Raw genomic sequence first — 12,780 nt, forward strand, 5'->3', positions numbered from 1 at the left:
AAACGCGATCGCTAGTTTCTTGTCCCTGACCCTTTAATTACAGTTTCCAAAATTGCACCTATAGCTTCACACCAAAGCAATTAATTGCAGTTCTTCATGAAATCGCATGTACGCTAACTGTCCACACCTTCTCCTCCTCTCTTTCCAATAAATACATATTTATTTCTTCATGAAACGTGTTATAAATAATATATCTCTTTCTCAAACCATCAGTTCAGTTCATAGAAATAGTAGTAGAAATAGCAATAATTTACATGAAGATTTAACGCCATTTATGCAGTCCAGTCACATTAATATGACCACTGTCTATGTTCCACGTCAACGTTCAACAACCATTCACAGGCGGCAGGTGGCAACACTGGCAATGGAGGATAAAAGAAGTATCTCAGAGGACACAGAAAACAGTGCAGTCGTTGTCGTAACGTGGGAAAGGACCGCTTTATCTGACGTACAAGTGTGCATGATCATTGGCTTTCAGGCCAATGGAGGAAGCGTTTCCGAATTGGCTAAGTCTGTAAACTGTTTACTTGCCACCGTAGTTAAAGTCCAACGTGCATGGCAAAATGCCATTTCCACAACCGGCACCGAGGCAACTACAGTGAACCACGCACTATAGATGACACGAGTGAACGACAGCTGCAGAGACGTATACGGGCGAACAGATGGGGAGCTGTTGAGCAACTGACCGTTCATATGAACCAAAGTGCTGCTACCAGCTTCTCTTCAACGACCATTCAGTAAACGGTACATGCATCCAAGCGGACTGTTGTTCATCGGCGACGAAGGCTGAAATTTGCATGCCAGTACTGCACTGGACGTCCATTGAGTGCCGACAGGTGGTCTTCTCAGATGAACTTCGTTTTGCGCTCCATGGCCACTGACGTGTACTGCCCTGCAACAGTCGTCGGAAGCGTCCAGATCAGAGATGGTGTCACATACTCAGAGGAGTGCAGGGGACAATGTGGGAGACCTGCACTGCTGTACTAGGCAAGGTCCTAGCGAAGGTGGTTTGCCGTTGCCTTCCTCCGACTGTAATGGGCATGAACGGTGATGATGAAAACGACACAACTCCCAGTCATCACGAGGCAGGGAAAATCCCTGACCCCGCCGGTAATCGAACCCGGGACCCCGTGCGTGGGAAGCGAGAACACTACCGCAAGACCACGAGCAGCGGACCCGGTCAGAGGAGGAAGCGTGGTGATCTGGGGAATGTTTTCATGGCATTCCCTGGGTCATCTCGTCGTTCTGGAAGGCTCAGTGGATCAACAGAAGCATGCGTCTATTCTTGGGGACTATGTCCACCCTTTCATGGAGTCTCTTTTTTTTTTCCGGCACAATGGTATCTACCAGAAGCGAATGCAATGTGTCACATGGCTGGCAGTGTACGTGCCCGATTCTAAAATCACCAGTAGTAGTTTACAGCACTTCCCTGACACCAAACTCTGCAGATTAAAACCCAGTCGAAAGTCTGTGGGACCACGTTGATCAGGCTGCTCATGCCATGGATCCTCTCAACTGTAAATCTAGAGCAGCTGGTTACGGCACTGGGATCAGTATGGCTCCACCTCCCTGTCGGTATTTTCCTGAAACTCATTCACCCTCTTCCTGAATTTCCGCTCTGCAAAAGATGGTTATTCAACCTTTTCACTGGTCAGTGTATTCATTATTCAGGAACACAAGCTTTCAGTAACTTGTAACATAAAAAGTTCAACTGGTGAAAGTTCAGTTCCCTTGAACCTTAAGGGATTTACTGATTTCAAAGTCGTTCTATTCGAAGGATGAATTCCTTGATAGAACAATTTGACGAATATGTTATTAATAGTACGAAATAATGTAAGTGTTCCGTCAAATCTTCAGTATAGAAGTGCTATCTGTTTTAATAAGAGTTGTAAGCAGCTTTCTGTTTCATGATACGTATCTACAATAGCCTAAGAATAGTCTTATGAACTTCAGAGCGTATACCTCTACATGTCTGTTACAAGTTTAGTATTATGGAACAAATGAAAGTTGTTTTTACTTGTTCTACATCTACATGGATACTCCGCAAGTCACATTTAAGTGCCTGGCAGACGGTTCATTGAACCACCTTCACAATTCTCTATTATTCCAATCTCGTACAGCGCGCGGAAAGAACGAACACCTATATCCTTCCGTACGATTTCTGATTGCCCTTGTTTTATCGTGGTGATATTTTCTCCTTATGTAGGTAGGTGTCAACAAAATATTTCGCATTTGGAGGAGAAAGTTGGTGATTGCAGTTTCGTGAGAAGATTCCGTCCCAACGATAAACGCCTTTCTTTTAATGATGTCCAGTCCAAATCCTGTATCATTTCTGTGACACTCTCTCCCACATTTCGCGATAATACAAATCGCGCTGCTTTTCTTTGAACTTTTTCGTTGCACTCCGTCAGTCCTATCTAGTAAGGATCCCACACCGCGCAGCAGTATTCTAAAAGAGAATATTGTAGTAGTGTAGGCAGTCTCCTTAGTAGGTCTTTTACATTTTCTAAGTGTCCTGCCAACAAAACGCTGTCTTTGCTTAGCCTTCCCCACATCATTTTCTTTGTGTTGCTTCCACTTTAAGTTGTTCGTAACTGTAATACTTGAATTTACGGCTTTTATATTTAGACTGATTTATCGTGTAACCGAAGTTTAACGAATTCCTTTTAGCACTCATGTGGATGACCTCACAATTTTCGTTATTTAGGGTCAACTGCCGATTTTCGCACAATTCACATATCTTTTCTAAATCGTTTTGTAATTTGATTTGATCTACTGATGACTTTATTAGCCGATAAACGACAGCGTCATCTGCAAACACCGAGCGAGGTGGCGCAGTGGTTAGCACACTGGACTCGCATTCGGTAGGACGACGGTTCAATCCCGTCTCCGGCCATCCTGATTTAGGTTTTCCGTGATTTCCCTAAATCGTTTCAGGCAAATGCCGGGATGGTTCCTTTGAAAGAGCACGGCCGATTTCCTTCCCAATCCTTCCTTAACGCGAGCTTGTGCTCCGTCTCTAAAGACCTCGTTGTCGACGGGACGTTAAACACTAACCACCACCATCACCACCATCTGCAAACAACCGAAGACGGCTGCTCAGATTGTCGCCCAAATCGTTTATATAGATAAGGAACAGCAAAGGGCCTATAAGACTACCTTGGCGAACGCCAGAAATCACTTCCGTTGTACTCGATGACTTTCCGTCAATTACTACGAACTGTGATCTCTGACTGGAAATGACAAATCCAGTCACATAACTGAGACGATATTTCACAAGCACGCAGTTTCACTATAAGCCGCTTGTTTGGTACAGTGTCAAAAGCATTCCGGAAATCCAGAAATACGGAAACGATCTGAAATTCCTTGTCAATAGCACTCGACACTTCATGTGAATAAAGAGCTAGTTTTGTTTCACAGGAACGATGTTTTCTAAACCCATGTTGACTGTGTGTCAGTTTTCTTCGAGATAATTCATAATGTTTGAACACAATACGTGATCCAAAATCCTGCTGCATATCGACGTTAACGATATAGGCCTGTAATTTAGTGGATTACTCCTGCTAATTTTCTTGAATATTGGTGTGACCTGTGCAACTTTCCAGTCTTTGGGTACGGATCTTTCGTCGAGTGAACGGTTGTATATGATTAGGTATGGAGCATATGCATCAGCATACTCCAAAAGGAACCTAATTGGTATCCATTCTGGACTAGAGGACTTGCTTTTATTAAGTGAGCAAAGTTGCTTCACTACTACGAGGATATTTACTTCTATGTTACACATGTTGGCACCTGTTCTTCATTCGAATTCTGGAATATTTACTTCGTCTTCTTTTGGGAAGGTATTTATTCTAAAACCTAGGAACAATTTCACTCAGGGTTAGAACATTAGCGTTTCCATTTTTGTAAATATGTATTGTAAGTAGGCTGTTGCGGTTTTTTTATTGGTAACGCCGCCGCCACGTAGCGCTCTGTATGAAAATCACTGGCTGTGCCGTGTGCAGGCTGTAGCTGGTTTGCATTGTTGTCTGCCATTGTAGTGTTGGGCAGCGGCAGCTGGATGCTAACAGCGAGTAGCGTTGCGCAGTTGGAGGTGAGCCGCCAGTAGTGGTGGGCGTGGGGGGAGAGATGGCGGAGTTTTGAAATTTGTAAGAACTGGTGTCATGAACTGATATATATATTATGACTATTAAGGTAAATACATTGTTTGTTCTCTATTAAAATATTTTATTTGCTAACTGTGCCTATCAGTAGATAGTGACTTCCATAGTTTGAATCTTTTAGTTAGCTGGCAGTAGTGGCGCTCGCTGTATTGCAGTAGTTCAAGTAAAGAAGATTTTTGTGAGGTAAGTGATTTGTGAAACATATAGGTTAATGTTAGTCAGGGCCATTCTCTTGTAGGGATTATTGAAAGTCAGATTGCGTTGCGCTAAAAACTATTGTGTGTCAGTTTAAGCACAGTCATGTATAATCGTTCCAAGGGGACGTTTCAGTATTACATGTTCCTGTGTTATGAGATGTTCTACATCCTTGACGATTTTCTCACTATGTATCTATGGACAGATATTTCAAATTTAACAAACGTTTTCATGTGTACAACACAACACTATTAAACAACAATAAACGAAAACTCATTTTACTCTCCAGTCATAGCACATAAAAACTGCAACTGATTGTTTTGAACGACTCTCGTTTAGAAACGTTTAGATTCTTGTACTTAATGTATGCTCTTGTCTTGCAGCACACAAGAACGTACGACTGTTCATGACACACGGCGGCATCAACAGCATTCAAGAGGCGCTGTACCACGGCGTTCCACTCATAGGATTCCCTGTGTTTGGAGACCAGAACTGCAACATGAACCGCGTGGAGTGGATCGGACTTGGTATCAAAATACCAATCTCAAACGTGTCCGTCGAATCTCTCACTTGGGCTATAAAAGAAGTCTTGGAAGTGCCAAGGTATGGATGTCGTTCTTTGCAATTTAATTCCACATTCAACATCCGCAGTTTGCATTTTTCTGCGATTAGCATAAAAATGCTTACTTAGTGAAGTATTTTGTGGTTAAATAATTCAGGGTCGTAACGGAGATAACGTAAACTGTAAACACAGAATTTAATTGCCAATGACATCAGATGTAGGAAGCATGTATAGTCTGACCAAATGCAAAAAGGTCCTTAACAGTATTTGAGTGTTGCATTGACAACGTGATATAAACAACAATGTGGTCATCAGCTACCGTCTGGAACGATTCCGATCAGTAGGAAATATTGCACAAGGCAGATATAAGCTGCAAAGTATCTACACTCCCTTGAACGTTGCATTGTGAAGACCACCTATAAATTTTACAAAAATTAAAAAAAATTCAAGAAGTCGTAGATTTATCTCGACCTTTCTTCATTCTTCAGATCTGAAAGTGGCACTTGAAGAGGTTTGTCTCAAAAAAAATTTCAAAAAAATACCTACAACTTCATCCTTACAACTTTTCTACTATGCATGAGTGAAAGCTTCCATACCAACATGCGCGTGTTCATTTCTGAATAAATGGTATCGGCGACATCTCGATCCTCATTTTTTTTCTGATGGATCTGACTCGCCATATCCAGAACGTGTGCCATTATACATCAGGAAACCTTGTCAGTACGGTATATTCAGCAGCCGTAACATATTGGTTGGTTTTTTTGTACCGCATTTGTGGGACTTAATATTAATAATCCTCCTGCTCCTGGGAGCAGACCGTCCACCACTACTATTGTCCTCTCCCATAACACCTCATCTGTGCAGTTAAGAGCCAAGTTACTTCGTGCACAGTCTATGCGTAGTTTACTGGACTATTCACCTGAACGACACCATCGCCTCCTCGTACATGCATATCAACTCATCAGTGGGGATGAGGGCTGCCACCCAGCGTATGGCACAACAAAGGATTGGAATGTCCACCCTAATGGTTTAAAGTCCATTAAGAATCATCTGTAGCGACGCACGCAGTATTTACATAAACGTCGAAATTCGATTTTGCGTGAACCGATTTGCCAATATAACTTCTGATTGGTCATGTTAATACTCAAATATCGATTCTGAAAATGTCAGTTTGCCCGTCCGATATCAGATCACAAAATCTAAACTCTGTCTATGTAAACACCCTACTCCATTCGTTGTTGCTGGATTTTTCTTTATTTTATTTTATTTCATTGTCCTCTGTGTTAGCTTTCCTTAATTGCTGTATGATTTATAGCAGAAGTTTCATAGACAATAACACAACATTTAAGTAAGTGGCTAAATAGTCATCATAGTTTAACAAACTAGAATTATTATTTATATTCACTGTTGTTAAGAATATCAACATGCGAAGGAAGTTTGTTGCATTTTAACGAGCTTTTGTAGTAGACAGTTTGATTCCTTCCTGTGTCCAGGGCAGACTAGGTATATGTGGTTAGCGTCCTGGAATTACCCACAATCACAGAATGGTGATGCTATGACGTGCATTCCTTTGAGCTGTTGGGTAGCAGCTGTAGTTGGATTTCACTTCGACGATGGTCGTCATAAACTGGCTCTTGTTCTATTTGAAAGCGAAGTTACATCTCATATCATACATTTCGGAGTACCACTGTACTTCGGTAAACGTGGGTGGATTAACCTGTACCGAACATTTCTTGAGCAGATCTTCGGTTCCCACAGCTTGTTCCAATCGCTTCTGTTCATGTCTGTGAATACAGTAATCACGGTTGTAGCTCCATCAGCACAGACCTACATTCTACAGTGACGGTATCAACAAAGTTCTCTCTCATCAGGAGAAACGTGTTCGTCGCCAGGGTAACCATGTTGAGAAATAAATATGTATATAAGAAAATGAAGATGTGCAATGTTAATAACGTCCGTTTTATTTTAAAATCTGTAAGAGTTTTCGCATAAAAAATCAGGAGGAATTACTTTTCACCACGTCCTTGTACAACAATGAATCCACTCATATGACCTTTCTGTTGCCATAAATTTCATTTAGTCCTAATTTTTTCAACTGCAATTTAATCTCTAATTGCCATATTTTCTTGCTCTATTGCGTCCCTTGAGAAGTTTGATAATTTTTGCTAATACGTAAAATACGTCGGACTTGCAGAGTAAACTAACAGGGAGTATGCCATTCAATTTTCTCAGCCATTCACGTACCCATTTTTTCCTATGTTGTTGTCGTTCTTCGACATCTTGCCTTCTTGAAATCACGATTCTAAATGAAAGGGTCTAACTGTTGATGGTGTGATAGAGGCTTCAGTATAATGAAGAACTAACAGTTATTATTGTTAGTAAATAACGAAAATGCTGAGGCCACTTATGTAGTGGCTGTGTCAGGAAATATTACACACGAGGGCTTGAAAGTGGAGATTTGCGGACAGAACCAGCTCGAGAAACCCCTTCCCTCGTCCCGAGGGATGAGTTCCCAAAGTACCTTGTGGTGTACGAAAAACTCTGGTAAATCATGCTATCCATATATGCGATCAAGTCATATCAATGTGACCACCACTTACATTCGATGCCAGTACACTATAAACAATGCAGTCTTTGTCGTAACACGATACGGAGTGATTTATCTGACGTCCAAAAGGGCATCATCACTGTCTTTTGGGCCAAGGGTGGAAGCATTTCCGAAACGGCTAAGTTTGTAAACTGTTCGGGTTCCGCCGTGGTCGAAGTATTCGATGCATCGTGCATGGCAAAATGGCACTACCCAAAACCAGCACCGAGGTAGCTGTGGTGCACCAAAGGGTTGAACAACGGCTGCGAAGATGCGTACTGGCGAATAAATGTGCAGGTGTTGAGCAACTGACCACTCAGTTGAACCAAGGAGTACCATCAGTGTTTCCTCAACGACCGTTCAGCGAACTTTGCTGCGTATGGGCCTACACGGCAGGAGTCTGGTTCACGTATCAATGCCGACTACTGTTCATCGGCGACGAAGGCTGGAATTTGCACGTCAATACCGAAACTGGACGTCCGCCGACTGGCGACAGGTGGCCTTTACAGATGAATCACGTTCCGAGCTCCATCGAAAAGATGGCGGTTGGCGTGTACGGCGTGAAACGTGTGAAAGCGAACACCCTGCAACAATCGTCGGGAGAGTCCAGGCCAGAGGAGGGAGCGTTATGGTCTGGGGAATGTTTTCCCGGGGTTCCCCGGGTTATCTCGTCATTCTCGAAGGCACAGTGGATCAACACAAGAACGCATCTATACTTGAGGAACATCCAGTGTGTTTTTCCTCAGCACAACGGCATCTACCAGCAGTACAATGCAACGTGTCACACAATTTGCAGTCTACATGCGTGTTTCGAAGAGCACCAGGATGAGTTCAGCGTACACCCTTGAGCACCAAAGTCACCGGATTTAAACCTAGTCGACAATCTCTGGGGCCACCGGGCTGTAACTGTCATGGATCCTCAACCGAAAACCTACTGTTCGTGACACTGGAGTCGCCATGACTCCACATCCCTGCCGATACCTTCCAGAACCTCGCTGGTTGTCTTTCTGTAAGACTCACAGAGGATCGCGCTGCAGGCTGTGGCTGTTATTCAGGCTTTTGTCGGGTGGTGACACAAATGTGACAGGACAGTACATCTGCAATTCTCCAACATTCGTCTGTTGTAAGGGCCCGTTTCAACGACGTGGTTTATACAGTGTGCTCTGGATGCACCAGCATTGTACGCTATCGTCAGATATGCCGCAAATCGCCGCCTATCCTGCTTTACAGAGCCGGCAAGCCTCTGACCACCACGTTCTATAATGACACGTGGACGTCTAACCTTATCGCCTACTCGTAGATGCATTGCCCTTCAATCATTTTCCATAGTTGTTCATGGCAGCAGAATGCGGACAGCGTAGAAGGTTCGACGTTTCCCAGATGCTTCGTTCCCATGCGACTGGTAATAAGCATGTGCCCATTGTCGCCTATGTCAGTGGATTTCTTCATGTGTGACCTGTATCCTCACTAGAATCATTTGCTGTTCGTCTCTTCTCTATTACGTAGTTCCTCTACCGCGACAGGGGCTCACAACACTACCAGGCGACATCCATCTCACGATGGACAGCGGTCGTTATGTTTGTCTCATCAGGGTATACATCCCTTTCGGACGTACGTCGCTGTTCTCCACCAAACGCATTCCTTCAGTGATGAAGGCCGGCCGCTGTGGCCGACCGGTTCTAGGTGCTTCAGTCTGGAACCGCGCTGCTGCTACGGTCGCAGGTTCGATTCTTGCCTGTGGCATGGATGTGTGCGTGATGTCCTTAAGTTAGTTAGGTTTAAGTAGTTCTAAGTCTAGGGGACTGATGACCATGGATGTTAAGTCCCATAGTGCTCAGAGCCATTTGAACCTTCAGTGCTACTAGTTCCCTAAAATCGTTGTTCCAAAGGATTGGAAAAGAAGGGACGTCGAACAAATGTCCAGAACTATAGACCTATATCTCTAACGTCGATCTGTTTTGGAACACGTATTATGTTCGAGTATGACTTTTCTGGAGACTAGAAATCTACTCTGTAGGAATCAGCATGGGTTTCGAAAAAGACGATCGTGTGAAACCCAGCTCGCGCTATTCGTCCACGACACTCAGAGGGCCATAGACACGGGATCACAGGTAGATGCCGTGTTTCTTGACTTCCGCAAGGCGTTCGATACAGTTCCCCACAGTCGTTTAATGAACACAGTAAGAGCATATGGAGAGAAGTCTTCCGAAGTAAGAGTGATTTCAGGTGTGCCGCAGGGAAGTGTTGTAGGACTGTTGCTATTCACAATATATATAAATGACCTTGTGGATGACATCGGAAGTTCACTGAGGCTTTTTGCGGATGATGCTGTGGTATATAGAGAGATTGTAACAATGGAAAATTGTACTGAAATGCAAGAGGATCTGCAGCGAATTGACGCATGGTGCACGAAATGGCAATTGAATCTCAATGTAGACAAGTGTAATGTGCTGCGAATACACAGAAAGATAGATCCCTTATATTTAGCTACAATACAATATAGCAGGTCAGCAACTGGAAGCAGTTAATTCCGTAAATTATCTGGGAGTACGCATTAGGAGTGATTTAAAATGGAATGATCATATAAAGTTGATCGTCGGTAAAGCAGATGCCAGACTGAGATTCATTGGAAGAATCCTAAGGAAATGTAATCCGAAAACAAAGGAAGTAGGATACAGTACGTTTGTTCGCCCACTGCTTGAATACTGCTCAGCAGTGTGGGATCCGTACCTGATAGGGTTGATAGAAGAGATAGAGAAGATCCAACGTAGAGCAGCGCGCTTCGTTACAGGATCATTTAATAATCGCCAAAGTTACAGAGATGATAGATGAACTCCAGTGGAAGACTTTGCAGGAGAGACACTCAGTAGTTCGGTACGGGCTTTTGTTGAAGTTTCGAGAACATACCTTCATCGAGGAGTCGAGCAGTATATTGCTCCCTCCTACGTATATCTCGCGAAGAGACCATGAGGATAAAATCAGAGTGATTAGAGCCCACACAGAGCATACCGACAATCTTTCTTTCCGCGAACAATACGAGACTGGAATAGAAGGGGAACTGATAGAGGTACTCAAGGTACCCTCTGCCACAGACCGTCAGGTGGCTTACGGAATATGGCTGTAGACGTAGATAGTGAGAGCACAATCGAGAGCAGACAATAGGACAAATGAGGATTTGGTTCTCTCCTGGAAGCATGCTCGGATAGCCAAAGTGATTAAGGCGACCACTCACGACAAACGGGCTATCTGGCTTCGAGCTCCAGTCTGACACAAATTTTCATTTGTTCTGAAATATTTTACAGCTGATGAGGAACCATGAGCTCAGTTTGCGCGTTCATTCTTAATGGATTGAGGCAGTTTGTAGTGTGCAGTGTCTGACACAGTATGCGGTTTACCAATGTGGCTATAGAAACCAGTAAAACTGCTACACTTATACATAGCTCTGAATGCGAGAAACCTACTTGTTACTGCCTTAGCACTGACTAAGCTGACAAAAATTCTTACTTTCCAGCTACCGACAAACGGCACAGCAACGCTCTCGGGTATTCAGAGACAACCCGAGGCCGCTGAAGGAGGAAGCCGCCTACTGGGTAGAGTACGTACTGAGGCACAAAGGAGCCCCCCACCTGCGCTCTGCGGCCCTGGACCTCACCTGGTACCAGTACCTACTGCTCGACGTCATCGCCTTCATTGTGCTCGTTGTTGTCGTCGTGTTGGTAGCACTGCTTCTCGTACTGAGGTATCTCCTCAGGTTATTTCGGAAGCCAGTCCCGAAAAAGACGAAGGCAAAAAGTTCTAAAAAAAGAGACTAATTTCTCACATCCTTCACGTCAAAGGCTCAAGTGATCTCTCAGTCCTTGAAAAGTGATATTCTCTTACATCGTTGAATTTTCTCATTTCATTTCTAATCGTCCCTTGTCTCCTCCTCCTCTCATTTGCTAATTTTCACTGCTTGTTGTTGGTGTTGTTGGAGAAAGTCTCTAATTCTTTCTTGGTCGACCTGTTTTGCTGTTTCCAATGCCTTTATGTTCCTCTTCTTTGGGATTCCTCGGCTTTATGTTCCTCTTCTTTGGGATTCCTCGGCTATTTCTCCTTTTATCTCCATATCTTCTCTCTTTCAGATGTCTCTTTCACTTTTAAAGTTTGTCCTGATAACTGATAAGGACTGAATACACGCCTTATTCCGAGCACTTAGTTATTGGCGTCTTCAGCGAAGTGGTGTCCCATTAAAATTTCTAGATTTACTGACCAGTGAAAGTGCGCACTAACGGCAAATATAAGAATATTTTTTGGTCATAACCAGTGAATTACCCCATTTCATAAAGTATGACGGACGAGCTAAGTTTCCACAGCTAGCGAAGATACCAATTCGTAGTGCCCCTCCCCCCTTCCCCCATCATCATAGTCTACACAAGCCTTGCAACATAGCATTTCATTCCGTCTTTCTGCTATATTGTTTTCAGCTGTACCCCTGTGTGGTTCCCATTTTTCCTCTTTACCCGTTATTTACTCACATTATTTATCGTGCCTTGTTCACATTTTGGGGTCCGTTGTCATGCGTATTTCCAAAGACCGATCATCAAAGTTCTTGTATTACCTTCTCTCCCTTGTCTCCCTGTATCAAAAGTTGCGAAAGCGTTTTGTAATTATTATTATTACACATGAATACTCAACTTGTTTAGTATATTTTGTTACTGCACTATTCAGAGTAGTAGTATGCTACAAAAACTACCATATGTACCGAGCAGTCAGAATGTTTGCTAATGTCAAAGTGGAGTGAGTATTATCGTAATTTATTGTATGTTATGAAGTGCAAATGTTTGAGACTTGAGAAGTGTGAATCATTTTGTGTATCACCACAGTGTGTAAACCAGTTATGACATTTGCTTTCTTATTCATTCTGTACTCAGTTTTGCAGTATGAGTCTGTGTGTGGAAAGAAAGAGATCAAACACTTCATATGTAGTTGTATCATAATAGTGTGCAAGTCACATTCTCAGCCAATCCACAAAATATAAATACGGCATAGTTTATTCCAAGCATCCCTACAGCAAGCGCATAAATGGCGAACAATATTCTTAAAAGTATCATAGACTTGTTTTTTGCGAATGGCCTCAACCTCAATTGTAAAAGACACCACATATTCACTTCTGCACATCTAGGGGTACTACATCAGTCTCAAGAGTAACATGTGATAAGGAAAAAGAAATACGGTAAAACTGCAAAATTCCTAGGTGCTAATATTGATGAAAATTTAAACTAGAAAAAAGCGCA

The 12,780-nt window shown here is 43.1% G+C and overlaps 1 protein-coding gene across 1 annotated transcript in view; it reads left to right on the forward strand.

Moving 5' to 3' along the window:
* LOC126284184 (UDP-glycosyltransferase UGT5-like) overlaps nt 1-12,465 on the forward strand; it is a 125,141-nt gene extending 112,676 nt beyond the window's left edge. The window contains exons 5-6 of the mRNA XM_049982927.1: nt 4,742-4,961; nt 11,019-12,465. Coding sequence (XP_049838884.1) covers nt 4,742-4,961; nt 11,019-11,319 — 521 coding nt within the window. The 3' untranslated portion in view covers nt 11,320-12,465. The remainder of the gene's footprint in view (nt 1-4,741; nt 4,962-11,018) is intronic.
* Nucleotides 12,466-12,780: the final 315 nt, after the last annotated feature.

This window comes from Schistocerca gregaria, chromosome 8 (assembly GCF_023897955.1).
Source record: "Schistocerca gregaria isolate iqSchGreg1 chromosome 8, iqSchGreg1.2, whole genome shotgun sequence".
In the NCBI taxonomy this organism is placed as follows: Eukaryota; Metazoa; Arthropoda; class Insecta; order Orthoptera; family Acrididae; genus Schistocerca; species Schistocerca gregaria.